At 69.8% G+C, this 13,759-nt stretch overlaps 3 protein-coding genes across 3 annotated transcripts; all 3 read right to left on the bottom strand.

Annotated features, from left to right (window-relative positions):
- Positions 1-823: 823 nt before the first annotated feature.
- Positions 824-3,527, bottom strand: LCN10 (lipocalin 10). The gene is made up of 6 exons (XM_054584712.1): positions 3,417-3,527; positions 2,677-2,816; positions 2,116-2,186; positions 1,767-1,874; positions 1,070-1,168; positions 824-852 (listed from the first exon to the last, which is right to left on the bottom strand). Exons 1-6 carry the CDS (start codon positions 3,525-3,527, stop codon positions 824-826), a joined length of 558 nt encoding a protein of 185 aa, XP_054440687.1.
- Positions 3,528-4,637: 1,110 nt separating this feature from the next.
- On the bottom strand, positions 4,638-6,254 carry LCN6 (lipocalin 6). Its single transcript, XM_054584711.1, has 6 exons — positions 6,168-6,254; positions 5,885-6,024; positions 5,684-5,754; positions 5,206-5,316; positions 5,016-5,117; positions 4,638-4,810 (listed from the first exon to the last, which is right to left on the bottom strand). The coding sequence occupies exons 1-6, from the start codon at positions 6,252-6,254 to the stop codon at positions 4,638-4,640; spliced, it is 684 nt and encodes a 227-aa protein (XP_054440686.1).
- Positions 6,255-9,800: 3,546 nt separating this feature from the next.
- LCN8 (lipocalin 8) lies at positions 9,801-12,695 on the bottom strand. The gene is made up of 7 exons (XM_054584710.1): positions 12,612-12,695; positions 11,506-11,636; positions 11,021-11,091; positions 10,639-10,743; positions 10,463-10,552; positions 10,276-10,374; positions 9,801-9,934 (listed from the first exon to the last, which is right to left on the bottom strand). The coding sequence occupies exons 1-7, from the start codon at positions 12,693-12,695 to the stop codon at positions 9,801-9,803; spliced, it is 714 nt and encodes a 237-aa protein (XP_054440685.1).
- Between the last annotated feature and the right edge of the window lie 1,064 nt (positions 12,696-13,759).

Here is a 13,759-nt window from a genome sequence, read left to right as displayed (position 1 = left end):
CCCCAGACCCTCGAGCGAGGAAGGATTGCTTACGACACATGGTCCTCTAACAGGAAGAGAAATGGATAAGTTGGGTCTTTTTAAATTAACACCTGCTGTTCACCAACGACAGCAGTAAGAGAAAAAGGGCAGGCACGGAGGACGGACCGGCGCCGGGCACGCTGGCCCCTTCTGCTGGGCCCGCCCGGGGTTTCCGAGGGCGGCCTGTCTCGCTGGACAGTTCGAAGGGTAACTAGGCAGCCTTTGGCGAGCTTAGGTCACCGTGAACATCGGACAGAATTTACTCCAGCTTGTGGAGTAAATCCATGAGGCAGCTTTTCATTGAGCCTCCCGCGCCAGGGCCGGGATTTTTGAAAGCCATTACCGTGCATGCAAAACGTAAACTTGCTTTACAGCCAAGGTTTGAGAGGGTTGCAATTCACATTTCTGCCAATCTGAAAATATCTACTGCTGTGAAGTGAGCTCCTCTCTTTGGGCAAGAGGGGGAGCCTTGCGGAAACTATTAGAGCCAAAATGCTTAGGGAATAAAAAGGTCATCATGTGCTGACTCAAAAAACTACAAAAACAAAACAAAACACTTGCCAGGTATTTATGTGATGAAGACGCGTGTTTGAAACAGGGAAGGCACCCCTGTGACTTATTTAGAAAAGATGGTCACCCGTGAGAACAAACAGGCAAAGACTTGACTGGGCACGTCACAGGAAGAAAACCACATGGGAACATACGTGGACACGCGCTCTCCACCCGGCCTGCGGTCTGGAGCAACGCTCCTGGGTCTGGGGGCCACAGGTCGAGCCCCCAGGAGAGCGCGGGGCAGCGGGCCTCACGGCAGGATGGTGTGCGCACAGGAGGCTGCCGGAGAGCAGAGGGTGGTGAGCGGTGGCACCGTGGCGGCGGCTGCGACACGCGGGCTGCCTCCCTGGTTTCACGTTCCCCAGCCCGGGCACCGCAGACGGCAAGGCCACGCCGCCCCGCTCCTCCCGCCGCGGAGCAGAGGCCCGAGCAGCCGGGACGACACCGGGTGTGCCCACACGGTGGCTTCAGATCGTGCTGCTCCGACGTGTCTCACCGTCTTTCGGGAGGATGGCTGCCCCCGTCGTGAGCTCCAGAATCTCGCAGATGTCTATGAACTTCCGCACGCTCGGGAAGCTGGACACGTTCTGCCTGCCTGCCGGCAGGAAGCGGGCACTGCCGTCAGTGTGTCCGGCTCCCCGCCGGGGCCGCTCCCACCCCCAGCCCGGCCTACAGCCCCCCACCCCACCCCCACCCCCACCCCGCGCCTGGCTCTCGCCTTCTGGCCTCCCCTCTGTGGAGCCACCCGTCTGTGCGGCCTCAGTGTGCAGGGCCCGCCCTCTGCCCACCCGCCCCACCCCCCACTGCGTCCCCGGCCAGCCTGCACCCCGCGGGCCAGGCCCGGCACCGTCGATGGTGGCTGGGCACCCCCCGCCCTGTTCATCAGAGAAGCCCGGGGTGACAGTGTCAGGAGGCAGGCCTTGGGGGGCGATGCAGGTGGGCGCCCGGCTCGGGCTGGCACGATGAGGAAGCAGCTGAGCCCCCCTGCCATGCCAGGACCCCCAGGAGGAGGGCTGCCCTGGAAGGCCACCCTGAGGGCACCCGGGGCGGCCAGGAGCAGCATCCGGTGCTGGCTGCCCGCCCACAGGGTCTGTTCGGCACCCCCGGCCCGCGCCCCTCCCTGCCCCGCGCCCTCCACACTCCCTCCCCTGGCCACCGGCCACCGAGGAGGGACCCCCGCATCACCCACTCACTGAGGAGCAGCAGGGTGGTGGAGGCCCGGCCGGCCCGCCCCAGACGCATGTGGACCACGCCGTAGCTGTAGTCGGTGGACAGCACACGGAAGCCCTGCACACCCTTCACTGGACGGGGGAGGAGCCACAGCCACCTGACTCCTCGGCCACACGCGCTGGGGGGTGTGCGGGGTGCGGGGCTTCCGCAGGCTCTGGGACCGCGGCTGCCTGTGTCTTAGGGGCCCGTCCCTCCGCCCATGTTCTCCGGGCCAGGGCCCTGGGGGACAGGGCCGTCGGGGACTCCATGGCCAGAAACTGCGGCCCCCCCAGCGGCGCCCCCCGCGGCCCCCCCCGGGGCCCTCCTACGCACGGGTGTTCCTGAACACGGCCTTCTTCCCGTCCTTCCTCAGGATGAGCGTGTGCGAGCGGCAGCCCTGTGCGCTGGGGGGCACGGGGGGGGGGGCGGGGGCCGTGAAGCACAGCCAGGGGCCCCTCCCCACCGTGGTCGCCGCCCCCCAGACCGCCCGCTCCCCTCTCTCTCCCGACCCCTTTCTGTGGGGCCTGGGGGGCGGCTGCGGGGGGGGGCCCACCGGGAGGCTTCGCTCTCCACCTCCTGTCCATTTGCGGCTCTATTGTTCCAGAACTTTCTGATTTGGATGAGAGCTGGTCCCACAGCTTCGGGGAACCTCCAAACGCCCACGGCCTGCCCAGGGCCCCCCGGACTGCGGTGGTCTCTCCCAGAATCAGCCCTTTGAGTGTCAGGGGCCAGAGGCGGCCGGGGTTGCGGCTGAGGCCCCAGTCCGTGCAGGGTTTCCCTGCTGACCCGCGACGCTGCCCCCGGCCCCTTCTCCTATGGAACGGGAGCTGCCCCGCGCTGCTTGTGGCCGGGTGTCCGTGAAGGGGCGCAGGGTTGCCATGCGCATCCCCTCACCTGTTGAAGGCGAGCACCACCTTCAGCCGGCCCACGGCGTGAACCTGCACCACAGACGCCCCCAGCTTCCTCTGCTCTCTGCCCGGCAGGAACCCCTGGGTGTCAGAGGCGATGGCCAGAATGTACCAGAACCCTGAAAACTGCAGGAAGGGTGCTGGGGAGCGTGGACACGGCCCCCACGCCCCAGGGCTCCGGCCGGACGAAGGGAGGGGCCCGGCCCTAGGCCCAGCCTGTGTGCAGGGCAGCGGGGCTGGGCGCTGGGCCTGAGCGCCAAGCCTTCGTCCCGCGTGGGCCTCCCAGGGGCCCTCTCTGTCCAGCTCCTCTGGCTCCCACTGCGGCCCGCGCTCCCAGGCGTGGCCGGAAGACCGTCAGCCTGCGTCCACAGCCGCCCCCGCCCGGCCTGTTAGTCCAGGACAAGCCCTGCTCGTTCCGCCCCCGCCTCTGCCCACCTGGCGTCTGCAGGTGACCTCAGGCCCCACCTCGGGGCTCCCAGCCCACGGGCCCACGGTGGTCAGTTGAGTTTGGCAGCCCCAGGCTGCCCCCCAGCAAGGCCGCCAGCCCCGCGGGGAGAGGCCCGCAGGGCAGCCCGCTGGGCCAGTGGAGCCTCCTGCCCCCCTGGCTGCTTCGGGGGCGCTGGCTGAAGGCTGTCGGGTGTCGGGGAACTCCGTCCCAGCCGCCCCGCCTGCCCCTGGCCCTCCGTGGCTGGGCCCCCGGCTCAGGGGCTGCAGCGCGAGGCTCACCTTGTTCCAGTTGAGGTTCTGGGACTCCCTGGGGAGCTGCCCCCCCGGCTGGGACCCCACAGCCGGCACCAGCAGCAGGACCAGCCCGGGCGGCAGCCACCCCGGCCCCATCCTGGCCCCCCCACTCGGCCTCCGGACTCCGAGTTTAAATCTCCTGCCCGCCCGCCCGCCCTGCCGTGGGTGTGTGGCCAGCCCAGGGCTGCCAGGGGGCCGGGGGCGCCGGGCCCGCCCCTGCACAGGGCCAGCCCTGAGCCCTCAGCCGACTGCGTGGAAGTGTGGGGGCGCGGGGGCGCGGCCTTCCTCGGATGCCCTGGGTCACGCCCCCGGCCTCTCGTCCCCAAGGCACGTGTCCCCTGGCGCTGTCTCACCCGGCAGCGTGGCCCCCCCCAGAAAAGCGTCCGTGGCCGGTCCCCGTGTTGGGGGATGTGCCTGTGGAGCCAGGGCTCGGACCTGCTGTGCTGGCGTCTGGGCTGCCGAGCGGGTGCCGGAGCCGGGACTGGCGTACGGGCCCGGCTGGACGGGCGTGTGCGTGTGTGGTGCGTGAGGGTCGCACTCAGCCTGGGGCGCGAGGCCCGTGCGAGCGCCAGGCAGCCCCCGCGTCCCGCCCGCCCAGCGCCCCCAGCAGCCTTGCTCCTGCCACAGAGCCCGGCGGGAGCCAGGCTCGGGGCGCCCCAGCCCGGCACCCCGGGGGCACGGTGCCAGCTTCCTCGGCCCAGCATGCAGCCCGACTATGTCCAGACCACGGGCCTTGCTCCCTTCCCACCAGCCCAGCACCCTCGCTGCCCAGAGACCTGGGGACTCCTGCAGAGGCAGCAGCTGCTTCCAGCCCAGCCCCCGCCTCCCCGCCTCCCTGCCAGGGCCCAAGTGCCCGGGTCCCCTGAGCCAGGGAGACTCCGAAGAAGGACGTAGGCACAGGCCACCTCTCATCCCAGAGCTGGCTCTCTGCTCTGCGGATGAGCCGGGGCGAGCGCCCCGCACCCCCATCCCAACCGGAGCCCGAGACGACGGTGCCCGCCCCTCTGCCCGGCACACGCGAGAGGCCCAGGGCCGGTTTGTGGAATCGTTTTATTTGGACCCGCAGCCAGAGCCTCTGGGAGAAGCCGGCCCAGTGCCCGGCACCTGGGCAGCCGAGCGAGGAAGGCAGCGCCTGGTCAGCTCCCCCGGGTCACGGTGGGCGCTGTCGCACGTGGGGGCCACCGCGTTCACTGGAAAGCAAGGCCGTCATGGGGGCCCAGGTTCTCGGGAGAGGCGTCTGTTGCGCCCTCTGGTCCCCGGCCGCCAGGCCCCGCCCGCTGGGGTGTGGGGGCTCCCAGGGCCCCGGGCCCCTCCCGCCGCACGGGGAGCTGGCGACGCTTGGGGGCAGCTTACCTGGAAGGCCTTGTGCGCACAGGTGGCTGGAGGGGGCGAGAGGGGCGGTGAGGCGGGCAGGTCTGGCGGCAGCCGCCCCAGCCCCGTGGCCCGCCCGTCCCTGCCCTCAGTCTCAGCTGAGACGGACCGTCCCTGCAGGCCTGACTCGGCAGGGTGACGCCGTGAAGCCCCCCAGTGCTGCCTGACTCCCCGAGGGTCCCCGAGACGGACAGAGGCGCCGGCCACACTCACGGTCGGCCTGCAGCCGGGCCTGCTGCTGCGACAGGAAGCCCAGGCCCTGGCTCCACCTGGAGAAGAGGCTCACGGCCTCCGGGCTGGCCAGCTGCGTCCGACCTGGGCAGGGGGGCCTGTGAGAGCCGGGCCTGCGCGGGAGGCCGGCCGGCCGGCGGGACGGCTGCCCTCCCCGACCCCCGCCACTCACTGTACAGCTCCACGGTGCTGAAGGCCTCGTCCCGCTGTTCCAGCTGCGTGAACACGACCGCGTAGTCCCTGAAGTTGGTGCCCAGCACCCGGTACTCCAGCACGCCCAGCGCTAGGAGACGGAGCCCCGTGGGCCGGGGCCACTCGACCTCCCGGAGGCGCCGCCACAGGCCCGGGGCCCCCAGCCAGGTCCCCGTCCCTGCCCCCCACGCCGCACGCAGGGCTCTCGGGGTGACAGGCGGACGGGGCGCCCTGGGAGTGACTGCGGTGGGAAGGGCCACGCTCCCCAGATCCTGTCACCCCTCCCCCGCGCCGAGCCCCACTGCCCTCCACGCAGCAGAGGGAGGCCGGCCCTCGCACTTCCCGGTGGGGAGCCTGGGGGAGCCCGAGGACGGCGTTGCCCCGCCCCCACCGGGCCTGGCACTGCCTGCCGGGGGCCTGGGGACGCTGCCGGGACCAGACGGCAGCCTCCGCCCTACCGGGGTTCCCGAACACCCACGCAGAGTTTCGCCGCAGCAGCTCCACGGCACTCAGGTGGCAGCGCTCCATCCTGGAAGGGGGAAGCCCGTCGTCCAGCCCTAGCGGCGGGGGTGCCGGTCCTGCCCGGGCCCGGGGCCGGGCCGAGGCACAGCTCGGGACAGGGCCCCAACCGCCGGCCGGGCGCGCGGGCGCCTCCTCACCTGTGCCGCGACGACAGCACCTTCAGGTTGTTTTCGGGAGTCAGCGTCACCACGACCCCCTCGATGTTCTTGGTGGCCTTCTCCACCGCGAAGCCCCTCTCCCCGGAGGCCACAGCCACGACGTACCAGGGCCCCAGCAGCTGCGCAGAGCAGGGGCTGGTGAGGGGCGGCCCCTCCGGGCCGGGGCCCCTCCTCAGCGGGGCGCCACGGCGCCCCCGCAGCCCGGCCGGAGGGGCTGGCCCTGGGGCGCCCGGAGGCTGGGGGCCCGTGGGAGGGCGGTTACCTGCTCAGGGTCCAGCGGCCCCAGCCAGGCTGCCCGGGCCCCGGGCCCTGAGACCAAAGCCAGGAAGGTCACCAGCACTGCCCTCATGTTCCTGGGGGTCCTTGCGCCTGCACACGCGGCTCAGGCCCGGGTGGCGGCCCCAGCAAACCCGTTATATGGCTCTGAGGGTGTCGCCGTGGGCGGCCACTAACCGCCACGCGCCGTCCTTGGCCTCTCCTCCCGCAGGGCGGCCACATCGCCCCACGGGTGGGCGCTCTCCTCGGCTGCGGCCCCTGTGCCAGGCCCAGGCGGGCCGCAGTGTGCGCCCCGCTAACCCTTCGCACTTCCTTCTGCTCAGAAGTTTCCAGAACAAGCACCCTGGTCCCAGGCCGTGCCTCCATCTCCCCTCTCCCCCCGCGGTCCAACACTCCCTCTCGCCCCTTCTGGGAAGGGCAGAGACGCTGCTCTTCAGCCCAGCCGGCAGCAGGCCAAGGTCAGGTCCAAGGGGAAAGGCAAGAACAACGGGCTCTTTCAGGTGGTGTTTTGGATAATTTTTGTTTCAATCATTAAAAATACAAAACGTCCCCGAAAAGTTACACAAAGCTCTCCCTCCCTCCTGGGCCACCCCCCTTCTGCTCTTCGGGCCGTGGCCTCCCGCCCCCGCGCGCAGAGAGCACCTGGCACGTCCTGCTCTCCCGTCCTCCGCGCCAGCCACCGCCCCCTGTCTGGACCTGCCCGCCCTGGCCAGCCCCCGCCCTGCGACCCCATGACCTCCCGCCTCCGCTCTCCTGCGTCCCCTGGCAGCCGAGCACAGAGGGCTCGGCAGCACCTGTGTGAGCCCCTGAAAGCCGGGGACGTGGCAGGAGGGCCCTTCCCCGGGGGTGGGCGGCTGGAAGCTGAGACCCACATTTCCCAGCCCCCTGGCTGGGCGGCTCTCAGAGGCTTTGTTGCCACAAGAGCAGGCAAATTTGGAAGGCGGAGGAGAGACACGCTCTTTGTCCTGCCAGGGCTTTCGGGGGAGAAGGGGGCTGCGGATGTGCCCCCACCGCAGCCCCACGGGCGAGATGAGCCCACAGGTGAAGGTGAACACAAGTAAACCCTCCCTCGGGGGCCCGGAGGGTCTCAGGCCTTGAGCTCAGGTCAGGACGTCCCTGACACGTTCGGACTGTAGCGCGGGCTGAGTTGTGTAGAGACAGCCCACTCCTCTGCCTCACGCACGCGCGGGGGCCACATTTGAAAGGAGGCGGAGCAGGCGAAGGGCCTCTGAGTCACCGAGGACAAGGACAATTCTAAAGCGGGGTCTCTGCTCGATCCACCAAAAGCTACGTGGCTCTGAAAGAAGGGAGGATGCGAGGCGTCTCCCGCTATCTGTAAAGTAAAAGCCCCTCCCACCAGGGACGGAATGGGCCGTGAGGACCCCAAATGGGCTAAAAGGGGCCCCGGGGAGACCAGGCGGCTCTGCCTGCAAAGCCGCCAAACGGGCGGCAGGACAGCGCGGGGCCAGGCGGGGCTTCACGGGGCGCCCCGCAGGGGTGGGGGACCGGAAGCCAACTCCATGCACACACCCTGAGAAGCCGGCCCATGGAGAGAATTCACGCACCCGTGTGAGTGGCGCCTGCGAGTCTGGGATCCCTTCGGCCACCCAGCCGCCACTGCCGCCCGGAGAAGGAGACTCGGGCAGTCCCAGCTCAGCTGCGGTGAAGAGACACCCAAGCAAGGATAGAGGAGGGGTGCGCCCCTCCCGGCGGGGGTGGGGTGCAGAGAAGCTGACACTCGCAACTGAACCAAATCCGCTGTCGGGGTTGGGGGGGGAGGAATTCTTTTAAAACTAAGAGCAGAAATGAACAAAATAGGAGAAAATGCAATCAGAATTGATAGTTGTGCTTGGGAAACAGATGGACAATGGGCTTTACTGATAAAAAGGCTTCAGGGTCTCCAGGCAAATGACGGCGTCTCCAGGGGAGAACCAGCGGGTGACGAGCTCCCAGCACCGAGAGAGCAGCCAAGCCCTAGAGACAGCCGCCTGCTGGGGGCTGGGGGGCTGGGGCGGCCGGGTCACCGCCCGCCCGGTGGGGCTCGGGGCAAAGGGCCTGGAAACCACTGCAGACCCGGAGTGTTCGCCCGGCAGGGCACATCTTGATAACCCTCCGCGGACGGGCGGCACGGGTGTCAGACCTCATTCCGGCTGCCTCGGGGCTCGAGTCTGGCTGAGAAAGGGCTCGGAGCCGGGGCTCGCACTCTAAGACGTTTATGTCGAGTCGCAGAGGCGGGCGAAGTGAGCCGAGGAGGAAAGGGGCTCAGGAAACGGGGCCGAGGAGGAAAGGGTGAGACACAGGCCCGGGCCTTCAGAGATGCAAGAGGGAGGAGAGGTTCCAGCAGGCTCCGGGGCGGGGGAGAGCGCACACGCGAGGAAGGGGCCGTCCTGAGGCTCGCACCTGGCGGACCGACCTCAGCACCTGCTCCTCAGCTTTCCCTGCGTCTCCTCAGGGCCTGGCCGGCGCCGGGCAGGGGGTCATGGCCCTGAGGTCAGCCCCGGTGTCCCTTTGCCTGGTTCTGCTGCTGCTCGCGCCTGGAGCCAAGGCCCAGCTGGGGCCCGGAAGACCCTCCGAGGGCTCCCGCCTGAGGGGGCTCCTGCCGGCCCGTAATTTGCCTGCATTGGGCTCCAGGACGCCCGCCCTGGTGACCCCGCGCCCACCCCCACCCTGCCCCGCCCGGGCCCACCTAACGGCCGCCCCCACAAGGATGCGGAAGGAAAGGCGAACAAAAGCCGGCTCTGTTTAAAGCCATCAGCGTGGTCCCCAAAGCAGAAATATTAGTCCTTTCCGACGAAAACACGGTAAAACTAGAATATTTCTTACCTTCCCAGGATAACAAATACTCTTGGATGAAAGAAAACATACAAACTAAAATTACAGAATTTATTTAAAATCGATGTCTTAAAAACACGTGAAGCAGCGGCCGGAGGGAAAACATCACGACCTTGAACGTTTATGCTCCGCGAGATGAAAGAAAGAAGACGGGCCCCCCTTGCGGGACCCGTAGCACGTCAGTGTTCACACCGGGCACTTACACAACGTTAATAACCAATACCCAGTCAATGGAAATTTTTTAGATTTTAATTATTCACTTTTAGAGAAGGGAAGGGAAGGAGAAACATCCCCGTGGCGCTGCCTCGCGCGCCCCTTGCTGGGCACGCGGGGCGGGCTGGGCTGACCGCCGGCACCAAGGGCAGGGGCGGTGGGAGCGGGTAGAAAACCGTGCCCGGGGGCTTGGCTTGAGGCAGCAGGGCGCTGGGGCAGAATGCGGGCCAGAGACACCGGACCCCGGACCCCGGAGCTCGCTCAGGAGACCCAGGGGGACGCCTCGGGCTCCGGGGGCAGGGCCAGACTCAGCGAGAGGGTGTCCGTGGGGGGCTCCGAGCGAGGCAGGACGCGGGGCGGGGGGGGAGGGGCTGGGGCGGGTCCTGGGCGGGGAAACGGGGCGGGGCTGCGGGCCCGCGTCGGAGCCTGGGGCGGCTCAGCCGCTTCAGGCACAGGGCCCCCCAAGGGTGGCAGCCGACGCCGTTCACGCTCCGTGGCCGCGGTGCCATCTTTAGGGCGGTCACCGGGGACTCCCCCCATCGCCCCGACCTGTCACCCCGCGGCCCCCCAGGAACTACTCGGGGCAGCGGGTGTAGTCATAGGGTTTATTTGAAGCAGGTGCGAAGGCCCCTCCCACCCGGCGCAGGGGGCGGGGCGGGGGCGGGGCTCCAGCGTCCTGCCCCGGGACAGGCCCCCCTAGATCAGCTCCTGTGGCACAAAAGGGCAGGGGCTCAGGGCCTGGGGGTCCCGGGGCCGCAGTCGGGGCCACGGCGGGGACTGGGCGGCCCGGCTGCTGGGCGGCTTTGCGCAAAGCGCGGCCCAGCGTCTCTACCTGCAAAGCAGGTGGTGTCCCCCCTTCTTGGGCTGGGTTAGACGGAGGGTCGCAGGTGACGGGTGGGCGCGTGTGGGACGCGGGGGGCCGGGGACGGTGCCCACAGGGCCCCACCCGGGAGGGCCACCGGCGGGCAGAGCCGCCAGCAGCCCCCCACCCCGGGCCCGTCCCTGCCCCCCAGCCTCCAGGGTCCCTGCCTGGCGGCCTGGCGTCACACCCTGGAGGCCCAGGGCCCAAGGCGCCGGGACTCCCATCAGGCCGGGGCGCAGTGGGGCCCAGCGAAGGCTCACCTCCTTCAGGAGCTTGGCGCACCTCCCTGCGGGGAGGGCGGGTGAGGGGTTGCAGGGGTGGGCACGCCTGCGGACTTCCCAGCCTAGAGCCCACCCCAGAGGCCTGGGGCTCACCATGCCGGGCCACCAGGTAAAGCCCGGTGTCCGCCGTCAGCTCCCGGAACTTCCAGAAGCCTGGTTCATAGTCGTCCTCCAGGCTGCGCGCTGTGGGCGCAACGGGGGCTGAGTGGGGCGCAGCGGGGATACCCCAGCGGCCAGCGGCAGGGAGAGCGGCCCCCAGGTGAGCTTACTGAAGTACTTGAGCACGTGGAAGTCCTTGCCCTGCCATTCGAGGGACAGCCTCAGGATGGCGTAACGCTCGTAGTCCGTGTCGACCACGCGGATTTCCCTGTGGCCTGGGGAGCCGGCAGTGGGGCGAGGCCGTGCAGACCCGCTTCGTGCGGGTCAGACCTCACCCTCGGCCCCCGCCACCCCCGACGCGCCTGTATCGCCGGCGCTGGGGGTCGGAGGACTGGAGGGGCCCTTGAGGAGCTGTGGGTTTAGGAGTGAGAGGGCGGGAGGGTCTGGGGCACGAAGGGGCGTACAGGGAACAGCGTGGGGAACAGCAAGTGTCGCGGGCGTGCAGGGCAGGCGTGTGGTGCGTAACGGCGGCAACAGGGCCACGGCTCTTACCCGGAAAAACAAATCTCCCTGACACATCTATTTCCGAGCCCACTATGTTTTCGGTCTCACAGCTTCCTGAGCTGAAAGGCCGCAAAGGGCTGGTTAGGGAAACGCCAGGCCGCACGCGCCTGCGGGACCCGGGGCCGCCAGGGCGGCTGTGGGAAGGCGCCCCAGGGCGCGGAGGGCGGCGGTGCAGGGCGGGCCCCGGGCCTCCACCCAGGGCCGCGGGCTCCCGGAGGGCCGCCTGCCCACAAGCCCAGTTCCTTCTCTTCTACATCGATGGGACTCGGGCAGAACTCTGGGCTTGTCTGTGGGGATGTGTTACAGTTCCAGGAGCCTGGGGGTTGGTCCAGGAGCGGGGGTGAGGGGCGGCGGGGGTCTTGGGGGGAAGACACAGGGAGGGCGGGTCCTCCAAAGTGGCAACACCACCCAAATCCCACAGCCGCCGCCCGCCCGCGCCTGCGCCCGCCCCGGCCCAGGGAGTGGCCTCGCACCTGCTGTACGCGGCCTTCACAGTCAGGGCGGCCTCGCTCGGGGTCAGGAACAAGGCCTCCAGCCTCCGGGGCGTCACCAGCGCCAGGCGTTGTTTGGAGGCCACACCGACCTCCCGCCAGAACCCTGCAATCTGGAGACAGGAGAGAGAGCCGAGCCTGTCTGGGGCAGTCGGGCCGAGGTCCCCGCCCCAGGCCCCCCGGGCAGGGAGCTGGCCGTTCCGAAGGGTCAGCGGACAGCCGGATAGTGCAAGGCGCGATGGCAGAGCCGCAGGCAGCGCCCCGTCCTTTGGGCCCGCCCCCCCAGCGTCCGACAGCGATGCCACCGAAGCCCTGCCCCCGGCCCGTCTGTGGTCCCCCGGTCAACGGGCCCTGCTGCTGCCGTCCTCGGGAGGGACACGGGGGCGGCGGTGGTCAGGCCACGGGAGATGGGCCGGAGCGGGCCGGCCAGTGGTGTCATGTCCCCAGGGAAGAGACACAGCCACTCCACCCGAACTCCTGGAGGCGGGGCTCTGACTTCAGAGAGCCCCCAGCGCCCCCGGCTTCCATCTGAGGCTTTGGGAGCCGATCATTTTTGCAGCAGAAGAGAAAGTGTGTCCCCAGCGTCTGTCGTCTCCGAGCCTGCTGATGGCCTCCTGGCCCAGCCGCCAACGCAGCCCCCGCCGAGGAGGCACCGGGCAGGGAAGCGTGGAGCTGGGAGCCCGGCCCCGGGAGCCCGGCCCCCGCCACCCTCCCCGCGGAGACAGGCTCCTCTGGTCGCCACAGGATGTGGGGCCACCGACGCAGGAGCACGAGGTGGCTGCACTGAGTCCTGGACCCTGGAGACTGCGCGGGACCGGCCGCGTGGCGGTGGCCACGGGCCCACCGCAGGCGGGGCTCTGCCCCTGCCGGACCCGGCGCTTGTGCCTGGCTCCCACGGAGAGGAGAGAGCGGGCAGGCTGAACCCAGACCCTTAGCCCCTGCCCTTGGGGGGCCGACCTGCGTGGGTGCTGGGCCCCAGAGGTAGCTGCTACGACATCAGCTGGGGGCTGGGGGGACCGGGGATGCAGCCGCTGGACACTCGGGCCCTCACACCCAGCCGCCCCGAGACCAGGGAGGGAACCCAGCACCTTGGGCAGGTCCAGGCTCTGCACGGCTGCCTCCACCTGCACCAGGACGACGCCCAGGACGGCGCCCAGCAGCCTGGCCTCCATCGCGGGTCAGCGCTCACGACACCTCTGCCCGCAGCGCCAGGGCTTATATCCGGGGGGTGGCCCGGGTGACGCAATCGCCTGAGGGCGTCACCGGCCGACTGGGCCACAGACGGGCCAGAGAAACGCGCCGTCACTGCGGGAGGGCCACCCGGGCCCCATGACGCCCACACGCGGGGGTGTGGCCGCCCGGACTAGAGCGTCCGGGAGGTGATGGGGTCCCGGGGGCGCCCACCGGGGCCTCAGAGCCGGAGGACATCCCCACGCCGGGCAGCCTGGGACCCCGCGGCCCTCGCACAAAGCGCGGACGGGCTCGTGCACCCGGCTGGGCCCCCGGGGCTCGGGGCACCCTGCGCGCGCCCGGCCCCTCCCGTGGGTGCACGGCTCCGGGCCCTTTCCGAGGAGCCAGTGCAAACCCCCAAGTGCTGGCATGGTGCCACCCAGGAGCTGAGCAGGGTCCTGCCCCCGAAGGGCGAAATGGGGGGCCTCCTCTGCTTGGGGGATCCCCACGGAGGACGCTTCCTGTCGAGGGAGCACCTCTGAGCCTAGCGAGGGGGCCCACGGGAGACGGAGGTGGGGTCCGCCGGCCTGAGGGACCTCTGCACAGAGCCGGGATTGGGGCCCTCCTGCCCACCGGCACCCCAGGCCCCCACCCTGACGCCTTTCCCCCCGGACCCAGGCCCAGACGACATGTGCACCAGGGCAGCCGCCCGGCCCCCTCCCGCCGTGGGGCCCACCTCCTCTGCCTCAGCTTCCGCATCTGTAGCGATGGCGAGGCAGAAGGGCAGGGGGTCCGAGCGTGCCCAGAGTGGCTGCTGCCCAGACCGACACCCCCGGTCCTCGGCCGGCGGGAAGTGGGGAGACAGCCGCCCCGCCTCTGGGCCGGGAAAGCCCGCCCTGGAGCTGCTCGGGCAGGTGAGCGGAGGGCAAAGACGGTCAGGTTGGGTTAAGGGCCCGAGCTAGGACGGTGGCCGGGGCCGGCTGGCACGATGGGGACCCAGGGGGCCGCCCAACGGGCAGGCGCGGCATGGCATCCGGCGGAGGAGGCTGGGGCCAGGCAGACCCCC

Source organism: Pteronotus mesoamericanus, unplaced genomic scaffold (assembly GCF_021234165.1).
Source record: "Pteronotus mesoamericanus isolate MK-2021 breed Mesoamerican mustached bat unplaced genomic scaffold, CSHL_Meso_final contig_78, whole genome shotgun sequence".
NCBI classification, from domain to species: domain Eukaryota; kingdom Metazoa; phylum Chordata; class Mammalia; order Chiroptera; family Mormoopidae; genus Pteronotus; species Pteronotus mesoamericanus.
The sequence above is the reverse complement of the archived record's forward strand: the minus strand, read 5'-3'. Positions and strand labels throughout refer to the sequence as shown.

Coding starts and splice junctions, on each gene's coding strand:
- LCN10 (XM_054584712.1), bottom strand. CDS start 3,527: ATGGGGCCGGGGTGGCTGCCGCCCGGGCTGGTCCTGCTGCTGGTGCCG. Junction 2,817..3,416: donor AGAACCTCAACTGGAACAAG/GTGAGCCTCGCG, acceptor CCCTTCCTGCAG/TTTTCAGGGTTCTGGTACAT. Junction 1,169..1,766: donor CACCACCCTGCTGCTCCTCA/GTGAGTGGGTGA, acceptor TCCTGCCGGCAG/GCAGGCAGAACGTGTCCAGC.
- LCN6 (XM_054584711.1), bottom strand. CDS start 6,254: ATGAGGGCAGTGCTGGTGACCTTCCTGGCTTTGGTCTCAGGGCCCGGG. Junction 5,118..5,205: donor CAGCACCGTGGAGCTGTACA/GTGAGTGGCGGG, acceptor CCCCCTGCCCAG/GTCGGACGCAGCTGGCCAGC. Junction 4,811..5,015: donor GGCCCGGCTGCAGGCCGACC/GTGAGTGTGGCC, acceptor CGCCCCCTCCAG/CCACCTGTGCGCACAAGGCC.
- LCN8 (XM_054584710.1), bottom strand. CDS start 12,695: ATGGAGGCCAGGCTGCTGGGCGCCGTCCTGGGCGTCGTCCTGGTGCAG. Junction 11,637..12,611: donor AGAGCCTGGACCTGCCCAAG/GTGCTGGGTTCC, acceptor TCCTGTCTCCAG/ATTGCAGGGTTCTGGCGGGA. Junction 9,935..10,275: donor TTGGGCCCTGGGCCTCCAGG/GTGTGACGCCAG, acceptor TTTGTGCCACAG/GAGCTGATCTAGGGGGGCCT.